This window comes from Palaemon carinicauda, chromosome 22, assembly GCF_036898095.1.
Source record: "Palaemon carinicauda isolate YSFRI2023 chromosome 22, ASM3689809v2, whole genome shotgun sequence".
Classification (NCBI taxonomy): Eukaryota; Metazoa; Arthropoda; class Malacostraca; order Decapoda; family Palaemonidae; genus Palaemon; species Palaemon carinicauda.
Genome location: NC_090746.1, coordinates 66,180,316 through 66,199,221, shown reverse-complemented (window position 1 = coordinate 66,199,221; position 18,906 = coordinate 66,180,316). Strand labels below are relative to the sequence as shown.

General features: G+C 40.2%; 1 protein-coding gene across 7 annotated transcripts in view; it reads right to left on the bottom strand.

Annotated features, from left to right (window-relative positions):
- Positions 1 to 18,906, bottom strand: part of LOC137616496 (uncharacterized) — a 249,094-nt gene that overhangs the window by 85,884 nt on the left and 144,304 nt on the right. For 6 of the 7 annotated variants that reach the window (XM_068346317.1, XM_068346311.1, XM_068346313.1 and 3 more), the window contains 2 exons: positions 16,212 to 16,348; positions 13,419 to 13,510 (listed from right to left, as the gene is read on the bottom strand). In XM_068346317.1, the coding sequence (XP_068202418.1) occupies positions 13,419 to 13,510; positions 16,212 to 16,348 (229 nt within the window). The remainder of the gene's footprint in view (positions 1 to 13,418; positions 13,511 to 16,211; positions 16,349 to 18,906) is intronic. The other variant, XM_068346312.1, reaches the window with a different exon arrangement.

Here is an 18,906-nt window from a genome sequence, read left to right as displayed (position 1 = left end):
ACATAGCTTTCCTCATTACCTTCTTGTTCAAGAGTTCTGAGGTATGTTTTTCCAATAAGGGGGGTGAAGTGTTGGAAGAATTTTGGAAAAGTGGGGTGGATTTTTATTCCATTTCCAACAAAATACATTCGTAATTTGGCTGTGGACCCAGGGATCGAAAGTCCAACGATCCCAAAAGTGGAAAAGTCTGCCTCCTACCTGGAACCTCTTATTGTTTAGAGGTTCCTGAGGACATGTTTCTGTGACCGCGTCCTCCTCCACCCTTGGGGGATTTCTGGAGGATCCTCTTTTAGGGCCCTTACCTTTGTAGGGCAGAAAGGTGGTCGAGTGCCTTTCAAAGCCTGGATTAAATACAGGTGACTGGCTACCAGCTGATGCGAGACCATCTTGAAGGTGGTTTACGGCTGGACTACCATTTGAGGCACCGTGATTATGGTCACGGTCAGAAATTATGCAGTTCTAATGATGATCTTCTCTTTGAGGACATGCCCCACTTTTGGAGCAGGTTCCCATTCTCCGTGGTGGCTTTGGTAATGACTTCTTGGACCACTTCCTGTGGGAAAGGGTCTAAGCCCCAGATACATGCTAAAATCAGTTTTCTGGGTTCGCGTTTCACCGTTGTTGCGGCAAACACATGCTCTCTACCAGTCCTTTTTTGACCTGGGAAAAGCCTACAAATCCATCACAAGGGTGGGATGTTATTAAACGCCAGCACACATTTCTAAGCAGTTCTGATGAGACAGGGAGGCGGCAAGACTATCTTTCGTCTCCTGTTCCCTTCTCAAAGGATGGTTTGGCCACTTTGGAAGGTTCTCATTTAACTGCTGGCCTGCTATCTCCGGATCCAACTTCGAGACGGAGGTTAGATGGAACTCTTTCCACTTCTCCTCGCAGGTGGGCATAGCTAGAGATAATGGTTTGCCTTTCTCTAGGATTGGGCAGGATTTGCCCTCTTCGACTGCTCTCATGACACAGTCTAGGGCTTTCCCCGAAAGGGGGAAGGCTCAGGAGGAGGGAGCAATGAAGGTTGGATGCTTCTTACTCAATGCTAAGACTTTGGAGTTAGTATATCCGGCCCCTTTTCTGGGTTTTGGTAAGGATGGTTTGTGCCTTGTCATGTGCAATGCAGCAGGGGGCATCAGACCTGCACATCTTGTGGCCACAAAAGTACCTACTTTTGTGGTTGCAGAACAGCACTGCACACTTCACCTTAGCCTCCTCCTGTAAGGAAAGAAAGAGTGAAATGAGTATAGGGTAATTTATCTCACTGATAAAATTACACATGCATAAAATAGTATACTTTACTATTATTTATCATAGCTTAGGATAGTAAGCTAGAAAAGAAGTAGGAAAGACACATATCAGTGTTTACCCTCCAGGCAATTGCTGTGACCTCCTACAATATTAATATTTTTAGTTTCCTTATTAGGGAAAATACAGAGTGGAATAACTCTCGTATGTAAAGCCGGAGTCAGTGGATACTAACACTAACTCCACCATTTGTAAAATATTAATACTGACAGGTAATCATTGGTGTTCCGATGATCTAGGATTCATCAGAATGTTGAAGGAATACTTCACTTCAACATTTTTTAAAGAGTCTCAACAATGGACGGTGAAAGGATACACAGAGTATGTTGGAAATTTCATACTACTGTATCATTATATACTGTAGTTTTCTAACTGCTGTATTCTTATACTGCAGGAATACTGGCTATTGTATTGTCTTATACTGTAGTTTTGCCGGTATGCTACCGGGTTAGGCTAGTACCTGGCGGCACTTGCTGACAGAGAGAGAGAATGGAAAGAAGGACTACCGTATCATTTTAGTTCAGTACAATAATTAGGGGTGTAGGGACTACTGTCTCCACCGCCTTCTTTCCAGAATGAGGATTCAAATGGAAGGGGAAGAATACATTGATTTTAGCTTCCATCCAGCCACAATCTCTGTTACCGGCTGTACTGCCGGTTACAGGGCTTGTGGATGGCAGTCCAAGAGAGGACTGAAGAATACTCAAAAGTATAATGGGTTTCCCAATGGTAGCTGTCAGGGCCGGCTCAACCTTCCCCAGAGCTTAGCTTCCGTTAGGGAGATGGTCGAAGCGGCAACCTAACCGCCTTTTTAGGAGCCCGGCCGGTAACCCAGTCAGCCAGGCAAGCGGGGTGATTGTAGAATACCGGCCACAGGAATCCTGCCGGTAAAGTACAGAAGGGGAAGGGGAAGGGTCTTATATTTTACAAAGAAAGGTGGCGGCAGGTATGCCTCCTACTTTCGGCTGTAAATCAAGGAAGCATAGTTTCCTATACCGGCGCCGTCTTGGGCAGTAGAGGAATAACGATTCCCTAGCCTGAGACATTGCCGGCTATAAGACATGTCTTCTAGTCCACAAGGGAGAAAGGTGGCCGCAATTATACTAATCCACTTTCGGTTGTGGACTAAGGAAGACGAACTTACTATGCCGGCAACGATGTAACCGGCAGGGGAAGGACTATTCCCCTATCAGTAGCGTTGTTGGCAACAAGACAGAATACCCCGAGTTACTGTCGTATGGCAAAGAAAATAGACAGAAAACACTATCCAAGTCAAGCCAGAGTACACTACTTGATGGCGATGACGGAAGATAGGGTTGTCGCCTGGGCTGGCAGCACTCAGGGGGAAGGAAGGGTTTATCCTCATTTCTCTAAAATGAGAAGCGTATTGAATTATACTATTACAGTAATTCTAGATATCTATATCTCCGACCAAATTAATGAAAACGATACAAGAGGTTAAACGGGGGATAACGTTACTAAGGTATACTAAAACAAGTTAGGCTATCCTAACCCGAGTCTGGATCTCGGCTACGCTAGTACCACCGAGGCCCTATCGTATACGATAGAAATGTTTACTCGGAAGAGGAAATATTACATGTGTAAAGCTTATCTTCACTAGTATAATTTTGCCTAACTAGCTAGAACTTCTTTATAGCTAATTACCGGGAACGTCATACTACTAACTAAATACAGTAAAGCATTTATGGCGTACGACAGCGGTCTTAAAATGGCCGCCTCCAGGGATGGCAGTGCTCCGCTTAACACACCTAAATTATGTTAATTTAACTGTGAGAAGGGAGCAAAAAATTATACACAGGAAAGATTAAATACTCAACTTTCCTGAGGATGAAGATGCTGGAGATTGCATGATAATATTCCTTAAAAACAGTAACAACACCGAGAGCAACGTGGGAGAACACTGTGCTTAAATGGCTACGTTAAAAGGAATAATATGCCGTAGTAGTACTGGGAGGGGATCCACCGGGTAACCTTGATAACGGCTCCCCTTCATTTTCGCCACTAATCCCCCCCTCAAAGCGTAAAATCAATTCGGGGTGAAGATTACCATGTATCGTATCAAGAAATACGTCCCCTGATATTATGAGATATCCTTAAAAGTTATATTAAGGATACTCATGCCAGGAGTTAGAATTCTGGAAACCTGTGGTTAATTCTCTGGGAGTATCACTGTAGCCAAATAGCCCTTAGAAAGCTACCTAAAGGAACCTTCCATCAGAATGACAGGGCTGAGCCCAAAATTGGATTAATAGCAGCTCAAACAATGGTACCGTATATTTCGGCATATAAAACGACCCTTTAAACCAAAATAACCACCCCAAAAATGGTTGTCATCTAATTTAACCGTAACAAAAACTGAACCTTTAATCCTGTGATGTAGCGGTACCGGTAACTAGATACCATAGCCTAGCCTAAGCTGATAACTGCCTCATGGTAACTATCAAAGGAAATATTTATATTTGAAACAATTTACTCTACAAAGTTACACTAATAATGTAATAAAACCACTGACCAGATAATTCCACAGTAAAATGTAAGTGTTCTGATCAGCTGAGCAGCACATGTAAAAAAGACTTCTGGGAGCACTCATATTAGCTTTATATTTCCACGGTTTTTCTGGTAATTCCAAAGTGACATACAGGATAACATAATCAGTTATTAAACATTTACTATTTTGGATCATAGACAACCTTTATTTCTCAATAAAATACAAATTTGACGTAGAATTAAGAACAATTACAATAGTTGCGTAAAAACGGTAATATTGAGAGAAATAACAAAGCCTACTATATTCCTGTTTTATTCATAACCAACACTAATATTATCATTATATTTAATCAAAAGCCTTCAAACTCTTCACATTCATCACTCTCTGTATCAAAAACTTTCTCAAACATATTAGGTGATTCATCGCAAATTCCATCGTCGCATGGATTCCAGTCTGAATCTGATGAGTTGTCGACGTCTTCGTCCTCGCTAGTGTACAAGACATCATCGTCAGTACCATCCATAGCATTAGATATCCTGCATTTTTTAAATGATCCCATTACACTTTCAAATTCAACATTCACCCATGCTTTCACAACAAACTCACAAAGAATATCCAACGAGGAAGCACGCATTGGTTCACCATTCGTATAAGACTTCTCTCCATTCATCATCCTCTCAATCCATAACAACATAACATTATCTTTAAAAGGCTTGGTCAAGCTGACATCAAGTGGCTGTAATACAGAAGTCAGACCACCAGGAATTACTGCAATATCAGTGTTGGTTTGAGATAACCGGGATTTAGAATTTACTGATATGTGACTCCGAAACATATCCCATACCAGCGTACTGTGTTTGTTTCGTATACCTTCTGGACGTCTGTTCCAAATGTTATCAATCCATAATTTCACACCATTTTCATCCATCCACCCTTTCTCAGGGAAATGAACAAAAACACCAAAAAGAAATACTTTGGGTTTTCCTTTACGTTTAAAAATAACCATAGGTTTCTATTTCGTACCATCAGCCATGCAGGATAATACCACAGTAAATCTTGTCCTCTCATATCCTGTACTTTTAATCTGTACTGTTTTTATTCCTTTTAAACTCACCGTTTTATTGCCAACCATATAAAAATTCAATGGAGTTTCATCCGTATTTCCAATGTGCGACCAATGGATATTCATGCCTTTTTCTTAGTTGAATTATGAAAACTGGTTATTTTGTGATCAGATCTTTCGGGATTTTCTGGGCTATTTTTGTTTTCTTTCTTATCACTAAATTTTTTCTGTTCACAAATCTACTACACCAGCCTACTGTTCCTTTGAAATCTTTACTCTCTTCTTTGTTTGACTTAAGACATTATCTGATTCCTTGTTACAATATAGCCATATTGTCTCTGCTGACTAATCTATTCTGCAACATTATCTTTTAACTTTGCCCAAGAAGTGATCCCTCTTCTCATTGCACATTTATTTTTAGGCATTTTTTGTAAATCCTCCTCCTTCCTTCTCCATTCTCGTACAATTTTCTCAGTCACATCGAATAGTCTAGCAGCAGCACGGTTGTTAGATTCCTTGGCTACTGCTATTACTTTCAATTTAAAAGTAGCCTCATAATTCCTTCTTTTTGCTGGTGGTTCCATGATATGACTGTAACTTGATAAAAGAAAATTTAAATGGTTAGGATAGAAGTCAAGAAAAGACTGAATAAGATAAAAGTCTTTTTCTCGTTTTTACCATTATCATTTATTATGTTATTTGCCCCCTGTGGCCGCGGGGGCATAAAAACAAGAATAGCGCCAACGTTATCCCTGCGTGTTGTAAGAGGCGACTAAAAGGGACGGGACGAGGGAGCTAGGAACCTCCTCTCCTGTATCTACATCCTGTGAGACATCGACAAAGAGATGGAGCTGAGGGGAGAGTGACTGCTCCCCGCACTCTAGTTTTGGGGTGTTTGAATGTGCGTGGATGTAGTACGATAGAGAGTAAAAGATGTGAAATTGGAACTATGTTTAGGAATAGAAGGATGGATGTATTGGCCTTGTGTGAGACGAAAATAAAAGGAAAGGGTGAAGTGATGTTTGGTGAAATGTCTGGTAGAGTGTCTGGGATTGAAAGGGGAAGAGCGAGAGAGGGTGTGGCTTTATTGCTGAGTGAATGGATGACAGGTAAAGTAGTGGAATGAAAGGAGATATCATCTAGGTTAATGTGGGTAAGGGTTAGGTTGGGTAGGGAATGTTGGGCGTTTGTCAGTGCGTATGGGCCAGGTACTGTAGTGAGAAAAGTGAAGAAGAGCGGAATGAATTAACTAGGTGTGTAGAAGGACTGGGTAGAAGGAATTATGTAGTTGTCATGGGTCACTTAAATGCTAGAGTGGGCGCTGGAGAGGTAGAAGGTGTCATTGGGAACTATGGCATATCAGGTGAAAATGAGAGTGGTGAGAGACTGGTAGATATGTGTGTTGAGCAAGAGATGGTGATAAGTAATAGCTTTTTCAAAAAGAAAGATAAAAATAAGTATACATGGGTAAGAGTGGCAAATGGAAGAGTAGTAGAAAGGGCATTAATGGATTATGTGTTGATAACTAAAAGAATGTTTGGAAGATTGAAAGACGAGCACGTGTTTAGGGGTATGGCTAACGGTATGTCTGATCATTTTTTGGTGGAAGGAAAATTAGTTGTAGCAAAAGAATGGGGGAATAAAGTAGGTGGATGTAAAAGGGAGGTAGTGAGGGTTGAAGAGCTAATAAAACCAGGGGTAAAAAGTAAATATCAGGAAAGGTTGAAAATGATATATGACGAAGTGAAAGTAAGAGAAACTGGCAATTTAGAGGAGGAGTGGAAGTTAGTAAAAGAAAATTTTGTTGGGATTGCAAGTAATGTGTGTGGAAAGAAGGTTGTTGGAGGCAGCATGAGGAAGGGCAGTGAATGGTGGAATGAAGGAGTGAAGGTAAAAGTCGAAGAGAAAAAGAGGGCTTTTGAAGAATGGCTGCAGAGTAATAGTATAGAGAAGTATGAAAAATATAAAGAGACAAATGTGGAAGTAAAGCGCAAGGTACGTGAGGCAAAGAGGGCAGCTGACCTGAGGTGGGGTCAGGGATTGGGTCATTCATATGAAGAGAATAAGAAGTTTTGGAAAGAAGTGGAGAGAGTAAGGAAGGCTGGCTCAAGAATTGAAGAGACAGTGAAAGATGGAAATGGAAGGTTGTTAAAAGGAGAGGAGGCAAGGAAAAGATGGGCGGAATATTTTGAAAGTTTACCGAATGTTGAGGATAATAGGGAGGCAGATATAATTGCTGTTGCAGGTGTTGAGGTGCCAGTGATGGGAGATGAGAATGAGAGAGAGATTACAATAGATGAAGTGAGGAGAGCACTAGATGAAACGAGAGTAGGAAAAGCATCTGGTATGGATGGTGTGAGAGCTGAGACGTTGAAGGAGGGGGGTGTGACTGTACTTGAATGGTTGGTGAGATTGTTTAATATGTGTTTTGTGTTGTCAATGGTACCAGTAGATTGGGTTTGTGCATGTATTGTACCACTATATAAGGGTAAGGGAGATGTGCATGAGTGTTGTAATTCAAGAGGTATTAGTTTGTTAAGCGTAGTTGGAAAAGTGTATGGTAGAGTAATGATTAATAGGATCAAGGATAAAACAGAGAATGCAATCTTAGAAATACAGGGTGGTTATAGAAGAGGTAGGGGTTGTATGAATCAGATTTTTACAGTTAGGCAGATATGCGAGAAATATTTAGCAAAAGGTAAGGAGGTGTATGTTGCGTTTATGGATCTGGAGAAAGCGTATGATAAGAGTTGATAGGGAAGCAATGTGGAATGTGATGGGGTTATATGGAGTTTGTGGAAGGTTGTTGCAAGCAGTGAAAAGTTTCTACAAAGGTAGTAAAGCATGTGTTAGAATAGGAAATGAAATGAGCGATTGGTTTCCGGTGAGAGTGGGGCTGAGACAGGGATGTGTGATGTCGCCGTGGTTGTTCAACTTGTATGTTGATGGAGTGGTGAGAGAGGTGAATGCTCGAGTGCTTGGACGAGGATTAAAACTGGTGGACGACAATGACCATGAATGGGAGGTAAATCAGTTTTTGTTTGCGGATGATACTGTACTGGTTACAGACACAGAAGAGAAGCTTGGACGATTAGTGACAGAATTTGGAAGTGTGTGTGAGAGAAGGAAGTTGAGAGTTAATGTGGGTAAGAGTAAGGTTATGAGATGTACGAGAAGGGAAAGTGGTGCAAGGTTGAATGTCATGTTGAATGGAGAGTTACTTGAGGATGTGGATCAGTTTAAGTACTTGGGGTCTGTTGTTGCAGCAAATGGTGGAGTGGAAGCAGATGTACGTCAGAGAGTGAATGAAGGTTGCGAAGTGTTGAGGTCAGTTAAGGGAGTAGTAAAAAATAGAGGGTTGGGCATGAATGTAAAGAGAGTTCTATATGAGAAAGTGATTGTACCAACTGTGATGTATGGATCGGAGTTGTGGGGAATGAAAGTGATGGAGAGACAGAAATTGAATGTGTTTGAGATGAAGTGTCTTAGGAGTATGGCTGGTGTATCTCGAGTAGATAGGGTTAGGAACGAAGTGGTGAGGGTGAGAACGGGTGTAAGAAATGAGTTAGCAGCTAGAGTGGATATGAATGTGTTGAGGTGGTTTGGCCATGTTGAGAGAATGGAAAATGGCTGTCTGCTAAAGAAGGTGATGAATGCAAGAGTTGATGGGAGAAGTACGAGAGGAAGGCCAAGGTTTGGGTGGATGGATGGAGTGAAGGAAGCTCTGGATGATAGGAGGATAGATGTGAGCGAGGCAAGAGAGCGTGCTAGAAATAGGAATGAATGGCGAGCGATTGTGACGCAGTTCCGGTAAGCCCTGCTGCTGCCTCCGATGCCTTAGATGACCGCGGAGGTAGCAGCAGTAGGGGATTCAGTATTATGAAGCTTCATCTGTGGTGGATAATGTGGGAGGATGGGCTGTGACACCCTAGCAGTACCAGCTGAACTCGGCTGAGTCCCTTGTTAGGCTGGGAGGAATGTAGAGAGTAGAGGTCCCCTTTTTGTTTTTGTTTCTTTGTTGATGTCGGCTACCCCCCCAGAATTGGGGGAAGTGCCTTGGTATATGTATGTATGTACCATTATCATTCATTAGCATGCTGTTATTATGCTAACTGGCCATTGTTAACCAACAACATTTTGGATATCCTCTAATCTTTATTTCTAAACGTACAAACTACAGATTGCTTCTGTTCGTTGATAAGCATAGTTAGCGCTTAAATTGTTTGGAACGTTTCAAATAATCCGGCATGCTTACATTCACCTGTAAGCATGACAAAAGGTTTGATGATGTTATTTTTGTTGATATTCATGTTAATACTCTGCTTTATTTCATGGTTTTTTTATTTTTAAGGTCAAGGTATGCAAAACAACAAATAACCTTGGAGTTTCGATTTTTAAAGGTTGTTTTATATCTACGATATCAACTAAAATCAAGATTTTTTTGCCTAGAATTTGGGGGTCGTCTTATCTGTAGGTCACCTCATAGGCCGAAATATACAGTAATTATCACTGGCAAACTGCAACACAAATTGGAAAAGCATAAATTTGAAAGCCCAAAGGGTTCAAAAAGAAAACCAACAGTCAAAAGAAATACAAAAGTAAAAATAAAATACCTAAATGGAATAACAAACAAAAATAAACTCATAAATCATAAAGAGAATGTCCTATAAAAGGGATTTTGATGAAGGAAAAATCTATTTCTGGGCAAGGAACCTGTGTTGCCCAGTGAAATGCTCCTTAAAGCACCATTTCAAAGGTATAAATACTGCAAAATATACCAGAGAAAAAAGTGGCATGGAATGCTAGGAATATATCCAGCTCGCTCACCTCTAAAGGGTGTTGGTATTAAAACTGGGGCGAGTGATACCACTCCCAGAGATCCCTTTCCAATTAGACTCACTGAAGAAAAATTAAAGATGATTGAATCATATGTATCATGAGGTTAATTGCCTTGCCATGAAATAATTGTATGCCTAAGATAACCAGGCAATCTACTGCTATAACAGTAGTGACACAATAAGATGGCATATTTCTCAGACCTGCTAATGCAACACAGATATGCATTAAGTGCAACAAGCTGTAGTAGCAGAAGGTATGCTTTCTCAATTTTTTAAAGGTATAAATAATATACCAATCTACAATCAAATGTAAAAAAAAGGGCATGGGTCTCCAAGGATATTTTTTTACTTGGTTTCACAAATATTTAAAACCAGCAGTTCATGTCCACTGCAGGGAAACCAGACTGGCTGCTGACTGGAAGACTTAACATTTCTTTGATAATTGTTCACTCATCCTCTAGATGAACTTCTCACCTAAAATGTTTCAGCCGTTTACTTCCCCCAAATGTGATTTGATTAATTCAGTCAGGTGAAAAAGGCATCCTTTCATTGTCGAAAAGTAAATACAGTATAAGGACTATTTCTTAATCAATAAACTGCCAGCAGTGAACAAACATCAGGGTGTGCAATGTAGTGGTTTCCAAATGAATTTAACATGAAAGATGCTAAATACACAGATGCAAGTGCATAGAATCGCACAAGTAAGAATACTTTTGCATATGACTGGAATTCCAGTTGGCTTTCAACAATTTTTAGTTATAAATGATGGGCAAAGTGAAATTGAAGGATCTTGCAAGTCAAGTGAGAAAAAGGTATGTCAATCCTTAACATGTGCCAAAAATTTGTGATGGTTTCACTGATGGATTTCAGAAGCCAACATTCATAAAATGCTAGAAATTATGACAGTTTATAAAATAAAATAAAATCCCTCATTATTATTATTATGACTAGATATACTACAACCCTAGTTGAAAAAGCAAGATACTCTAAGTCCAAGGGCTTCAATAGGGTAACCCTATGAGGAAAGGAAACAAGGAAATAAAACAACAAGAGAAGTAATGAACAATTAAAACAAAATATTTCAAAAACAGTAATAACATTAAAAGAGATTTTTCAAATACAAATACAAACTATAAAAGCTTAAAAAACTAGAGGAAGAGAAATAAGATAGAGTTCCTGAGTGTACCCTTAAGCATGAGAACTACCTCAAGACAGTGGAAGACCATGATACAGAGGCTACGGTATATGACACCAAGAAACAGCATATTGCTTTCTCGTCTACAGAGCATCTACTTCCAGGCCTTTCAACTGCTGATGATATTCCTCCCGATAAAAATTAGCATGTGGTGCTGTACTGTACATATTCATCTTTTCAGCAATGATTTTCAAACATTTTTGGTAAGTACAAAATATCTTAATCAGATTTTTCATCTATTTAAAACTGGGGACTAAAACATTATGATGGTGAGAATAATCTATAACTGATAGGATAGTGTGCCTGAATATTTTCCTCTTAATCTACTGTAGATCTACTAGACACTGCTATACAGTATGAACATCCCTGTGCCCTATTGTGACAGTTGAAAATCATTGTTTCATGTTATCTTCAAGATGGGATTTCAAAATACTGTACTTTTTATATTTAAATAGTTATGTAAAGTAAATGAAGGGTAGTTATATTTTACTTTTTCAAATACTTATTTTACTTTACAACTGTTACATAAGAGCAAAATAAACTGAATGAATAAAAGGAAAATTATATGTACTAACGTTACAAATTCTTGGTTCTTCCTGAAAGAAAGACAGAGGTGCAAGAAATTACTCGTTCGATAAAAGTTATTATTTTCTTGTATCTTGTAAATAATTGCACAGATCAAATATTTTCATGAATATAAAGTACATCTATTGCTACTTGACTAATGTTTTCTTTTTTCCATATCTAATTCACTTTCCGATAGTATTTTTCAATTGAAAAAATAATAAAAATAATTAGGGTATGACTTCTTGGTGGCTCTTAGCACAAGGAAGAGGTGCCAATGGTCGATTTTACAGTTCTCAATCAGTGAAAGTTGTGACTTCTCTTATTAAACACATAATTGCATTAAAAAAATAAAAATATTGAGCTATATCTATTGAAACCTACGATAAAATTTGTCGTAAAGATACAAATACGAAAATGAAGTACCCCAATTGGAATCCAAATAAATGCAAAACCTGAAACATTAGTTCTAAGAATTCTAGATAAGGGATTCCCAACCTGTATATGTACAGTTGGACACATGAGTCCCTGGCACACTTAGCTCCAAAGAAGTGGACCCTGTCACACCTTTACTTCGCAGTGAGTAACCAAACAGATAGTGAAGGGAGAGATGGCAGAGATGGTGGGTAGGGGAAAAATACAGAAAATCTCTGGGCAGTAAGGGTGTGGCTAGATACACTTCTTCGGAGCGAGGTATACCAGGAATTCCTGTGGCTAACTGAACTGTACATATGGATATACAGTCCGCCCTCGCTTTTCGCAGGTTCATTCTTCGCAATTTCACTCCTTCGCGACAGAGAACAGTATAACCTATCAAATAAAAATCACATACTTGTGAGTTCGCGAGAAGTACTTTGGCGGTGCGACAATTTCAAAAAGCCCACGCTCCATTTCACTAAGATCGCTTTGCGACACTTTTCTCTCTGCCCACCACAACATCCCAACTCACACTGACTCAGCCTCAGTCTTGCATTCTCTCCTCACGAGTGCATCTTCCGCTTCGTTCCTTTCTGTGCAGAATCACATTTTCATGTAATAAAGTGATGTAATTATATACAGTAGTGCATACCTTACTCATGGACATTGCTTATATTCATAGGGTAATGCACTGTAGATGTGTGATTCCCTACAGTACTGCGAGAGAGATGACACATTAGAAGTTGCGTCTAACTTTAAGACTGCTGTGTAGAACTTCGTAGGAAAATGGTTAGTGGTCTTTATATAAAATATGTACACTTAGTTGATATTAAAAGCAATATCATTATATACATATTGTACAGTACAGTATTACAGTACAGTATTGTATATTATTGTCTATTAACCATACAGTACGTAAAATACTACATGTATTGTACTTTTAACAATACAGTAAAGTACTACGTAAAATACTACATGTATTATACTTTCCAATTTGTAAATGTAGGCTATGTGTGCAGTGAGCTGTCTGAATGAAAACAGCAAACACACAGTACAGTTAAGCTGTACTCTAGTGATAGTATTGTACACATATTACAATAAGATATACTACAGTATCAGCGAGTGTTATATTAGATAGGAACAACAGTATTTTGTTGTTATAAGTGCCCAAATGACTTTTATAGTGTTATGTACTGTACTGTGTCCAGTATGTAGTGTACATGTGCACATATACAGTACTATACATTTACAGAAATATTTTCATTCAATTACAAAATACTTACACTGTGATAGAAATCAAGTAAATACAATATTAGGCAGCACTTTGTGCATTACTTGACAACGCGTAGGCAATGGGCAGTGAGTTGGTAGGGTTAGGAGATATCCCACCATAGGGCAGTAAGTATTCGCGGATACTCGCTCTTTGTGCCTGTCTCTGTTACCTAACCCGGCCGAAGAGCGAGGGCTGACTGTATCAAAATCATTAACATAATTCTAAAACAAAGAGAATAAGTTACTTACTTGGTGGGCGTTTCTATTGACAAAGGATTGATCGGTGTTCCCATTTGTATGGCAGAACCACCCGATTTTTCTGTGTCGGAGAGAGATGGCTGCTGAAACAAAAAGGAGTAAAAAAAAATCTAACATTAACATTTGAGGTTTTTGTTTCCTTTATAATGTTATATTATAATATCAAACAAATTATCCACCCTGAAAAGAAAGCAAGCTCTATATCAACAAAATTACGTAGAATTTTGAAAATATTTTTTTTCTGTACACATCTATCCTTCATAAGATGAGTCTCAAGTTCCATTTCAATGCAGTAGAACATGGTAAAAACATTAGGTAGAAAACAGAATTCTAACAACAAAATTTAAAATTTCAATACAGTACTTACCCATCATTTAGAGTGAAATACATAATGAATGCACAGTTGACAAACTAAAAAACTAGGATGAATAGTAGTGGGTTGTTATGGCTACCCCTCCTATATCTATACCTCAATAACCACAGGCTGGTACATCCCCCTTTTTAAAAATGATAATACCACCATATGTCATGGCGGCTAGTCAGCCATCTTGAATCCCTCATGCCCATTTTGTTCCCTCTTGATGTGGGGCGGAGTGTGGGATCCAATGAATGCTGGCTAAGTATCGAAACAACTTTATTTGAAAAAATGTTTACTGTATTTCAACATCTTACCCAAAATTCATTGCACTGATTCCCACAGTGCCTACACGGCGGACCATGGCAAATGATAGGGATATTCATAGAAATCCACTTAGCAATTTATGGGTGCATATTGAAAGACAAAGACATCCTTATGCCTCGTATCATTTTTAAGGACAGAGAGATTGCTCAGAATATTTTACATTATGGAAGGTAATTTAAATATACTGCCATTAACTCTAGTTATCTTATGGAGAATTGCACCAAGTCAAGGCCCTTATTCCTGTAAGCTTAGGAACTTGTAGGCTGGACGGAAACCAGACATATTACTCTGATGACAAGGTTTGTCACCCGAAGGATGACCATTTAGGCGCATCAATTAGGCATGAAGAATTCACTCTTTCCAATCAAATGGACTTTTCATCCTTAAATATATCAACAATTTGGAAAAAGTGGGGATAAACCTATGGTAGACTTCTGTGCCAAGTATACAATATCTGAAAAGGAAACTGTTTGTTTACCAGTACTGGACCCTGGTGCCTGAGCAGTGGCTGCTTTGATGCAACACTTGTTAAACCTTGGTTTTTATACAATTCATCCTTTTACCATGATTAGAAATATAAATCTACAAGCTCAAATGTTAAGAGAAATAAAATAATCGACTTGTGGCTCCCTTTTGCACCTTCAGTGTACAGTGGCGATGAGTAAGAATTGTAAGCAATTACATAAGCCAATTGTAGCCAAGTACCGAAGAGCAAGGATAGGGCATGGATGAATCCAAGTTCCGCTGTGAGTCTGATACCTTTTGACAAGAAGATCGATCAACACCTCTTTCTCATGATGCCACATCGCCTTGCGTACGAGGGAGCTGCTGCTCCAAAGAGAATGTTAGAGAAGATATCCCCTATCTTGCAAGAGTGAATCGATCAACTACTTCCGAGGGCGCATCGCTTCGCGGATGAGGGAGCTGTCGCTCAGAAGGATTTTGGAGAAGATCTCTCCTCTCGGCAAAAAGAGGATTGATCAACTCTTCCTTCTGATGGCGCATCGCCTTGCGGGCAAAAGCTGTCGCTCAGAAGGGTGTTGGAGAAGATCTATCCTCTCGATAAAGAGGATCTATCAACTCCACCTTCCGATGGCGCATCACCTCGCGGACGAGGGAGCTGTCGCTTAGAGGGGTATTGCATTGTCCTTTCTCAGAAGGTTGGACTGTGCAACACTTAGGTAAACCCGGGTAGAGGTACAGCACCCCGAACCAAGATCTATAGAATAATCTTTAGACCTTGCCCCGTACAACCTCTGGAATGAAGCCGAAACTCGTTCCTGACACCTTAGGTCCCGTGACAAATCAGTGGTCACTCCAAAGAGTTCCTGTCAGCCACTGATCACGCCTGCCCAACGAAGCAGAGCAAACATAGAGTGAGCAGCAAAGGTAGAGGCCTAAGGACTCTTGCTACTTTCCTTGCACAGGGAAACCGTGTAAGGAAGGCAGCTCAAAAGGAAAATTATTAGGCATTAGGCCAGTTGCTTTTAACCAAAACTGGTTAAAAGGGGTTGACGGGAGAGAAAGACTACATCTTTACTCTACCAAGCCGAAATAAAAAGTGGCAGTTAGTTGCTAGTGCTGGTGTGGGCGGGAGGGTTAACCTACCCCACTCCCCCCTCTGCTAACTAGCGGTGGGTAGTTACACCAACAAAAAGCTTGTCGACTGGTTTCAGCTGAAATAATACTCCTCAGTAAAGAGCGGGAGGTTTGTATTTTGCACAGGAACAAATGAGCCATAACCAGAGAGAGAGCTCCAATTTAGTACTGTCTGGCCAGTCAAAGGACCCAATAACTCTCTAGCGATAAAAAAGAGAGAAATATATCAGCCCATCTAAGCACAAGGCATAACTTTACTAATATGAATCACATTCTTTGTTATCGGGTAGTCCTTATCCTCTACTGTGTGATTGGGACACGACAGGTGGGTGGCAGATAAGCCGTATGTGGAATTGAGAAGCAAATATTTAATTGAGGACATAAAGTTAGTACTTCTGAATTATTAGGGTATTAACTATTCAAAGGTAAGATTCACAAATCTAATCTTTATTTTATACTGCATAGGATGAGGCAATATACCCAGAACCAAACTTTTGACGTACCGAGTTATGCAATGTTCCAAATTTGTTGATGTTTGCATCTGATATGATGTTCAGCAGCTTGGTTCTTTTTGGTCCTGTCTTATGTGACTTTATTGGCAGAATTTCTTCTTGGAGGCTCTCTTCCTCTGGTAATGGCACTGGAAAAAAACATTCTCTTGATATCATAAGAAGTAAAAACATAACACACAAGGAACAATAAAAATGTTGAAGAATCTAAAAAGATACGTATGTGAATTTAGAAACTTTTTAAACCTATTATTAGTAAAAATTATTTCATTATCATCATTATAAACAATAATTAACTTGCTTTTGCAACAGAGTAAATTATTCTTTACTTCATATTTCCACTCTTTTTGATACAAAACACATTAAAATTAATTCTCATATACACAAGGTAAATTTATATAGTTTTCTCATGAAACGGGAAAACTTGCTTACATAAACTGGTAAAAATTTAAATCTCTAATAAAGGTTATGCTTCACTAAACACATTGTCAAACCCAGCTTTCTGCCTCATTTTTTATTTAGCAACCATATAAGCATTCAGTTATGCCTAATACCCTACTGCAACAACAGATTTAAACTAGGGCTTTGTGGTGCCAAGCATAATGGAAAATTTACCTAACATTCTCTGATTTGCACAGTATTGAATCATAATGAATAGAAATAGATAGAAAAAGTTGACCTGAGCAGCAAGACCGACCATACTATACAATGGGACAAATAAGGTTGAAAGAAGTAGAACCAACAGGTGCTTACTCTTGCTTCTATTCTTGATGGATATTCATTTCTGGGCGAGGAACCTGTGTCGCCCAGTGAGATGCTCCTTAAAGCACCATTTAAAAGGTATAAATACTGCTAAATATACCAGAGAAAAAAGTTGCATGGAATGCTAGGAATATATCCAGCTCGCTCACCCGTAAAGGGTGTCGGTTTTAAAAGTGGGGCGAGTGATACCACTACCAGAGATCCCTTTCCAATTAGACTTCTCCCTCCTCAAAATCCCCTGTTACCACAAGGTGTCGTTTACTACAGCTACTGCCCCTTTTTGGGAGGGGTCAGCAAAAGGGTGGGTCTATCAGGACGACACGGCACTCTCACCTAAAAATTACAAATTTTTAAGCAATTTGTATTTTTCCTAACATACTTACCTAGAACTACTTTCTTAGGAGTTACTGATAACTCTTTCCAACCGACCAGAATTTTGTGTAGTTTACCCTATTCCCATTTTCTATGGGGGTAACCTCAGGCGGAGTGATACGCGCCCTGAGGTGACCTGGGGTCGGATAGCGTGCTAGCTCAGGTCGTGCTCTTCAGTAAGTTTCATCAGAAAGGTTCTCCTCAGACCTGCAGGGCCCTCGGAGAAGGATGGGTGGGCCATAACCCGAAAGTAGTTCTAGGTAAGTATGTTAGGAAAAATACAAATTACTTAAAAATTTGTGATTTGTTGTAACACGGAGTACTTACCTAGAACTACTTTCTTAGGAGACTTAAACTTTAGGAGGTGGGAGTGTCCTGCAGGGACTAGAAATCGAAGGCTGGAAGCACGAGGGGAAAGGAACCTAGATAGGAGACTAGGTTCCGATGACCACTACTAGAAAACGTACGAAAATAGGGGAAACTACCCAAAAAGCTAACTTAATGTCTAAGTGGCTTACCTCTGTACAAAACACTTACAGTACAAGGCGTATTCCTTGCTGAAGACGTATCCCATGGTAGCTAAGGTGTTCTGAGTCACTTCCACGCAGGGAATCAAGGGCCAGGGGAAAGATGATAGGGGGAAGGTAAGGGATGAACGTGTGTCTTTTGGGCTTACCGCCTACGGCTTCCCCGGGGCTATGACCTTAGATATTTTGAAGGGCCGAAATGACGGGACCAAGGGCGAACCCGTCCAAGGATTTCCTTGAACAGTCCTTCAGGTAGTGCTCCGTGAACATGGACTGTCTGGACCAAGTGCCCGCCTTCAGGATTTTGCTAAGACCCCTAATATCATGAGGCCTTGGTTTGCCTGAGAGAGGGGTTCCTGAGATGTCGTAAGCCCTCTTGATCACTAGGCATAGCCAGAAGGAGATTGAATTCTTGGAGACTGGTTTCTTCACACGTCCTGTCGAGACGAATAAACTCTTGATCTCAGGACGGAGCTTGGATGTCCTTTCCAGGTATTTCCTTACTGCTCTAACAGGGCATAAGAGCAAGTCCTTTGGGTTGTCTGACCGAGGGATTGCTGGCACCGAAAAACCCTCGAATCGAGGATCCCAACAAGCCGGGTTCTGTGTTTTGGCCACAAAACTAGGGACGAACTTAAATGAAGCCTCTCGCCACCCCTTTGAGTGTGAGACTTCGTACGATAGTCCGTGTAACTCACTAACTCTCTTTGCCAAAGCCAGGGCCAAGAGGAAGACTGTTTTGAGGGTGAGTTCCTTATCCAGGATGTCCTTGAGGGGCTCGAAGGGCAGTTCTGACAGGGCTTTGAGTACTCTAGCTAGGTCCCACTGCAGTACCCTCACCTCCTGGGGGGGACATGACTGCTCAAAACTCCTGATGAGCATCGAGATGTGTCGGGAGGCTCCTAAGTCAATGCCTTTTAGGAGGAAGACCTGACCTAATGCTGCTCGTACCCCTTTTATGGCTGGAATGGAAGTGCCCACATCGTCTCTGAGGTACACCAGGAAGTCCGCTATGTCATGAATCGAAG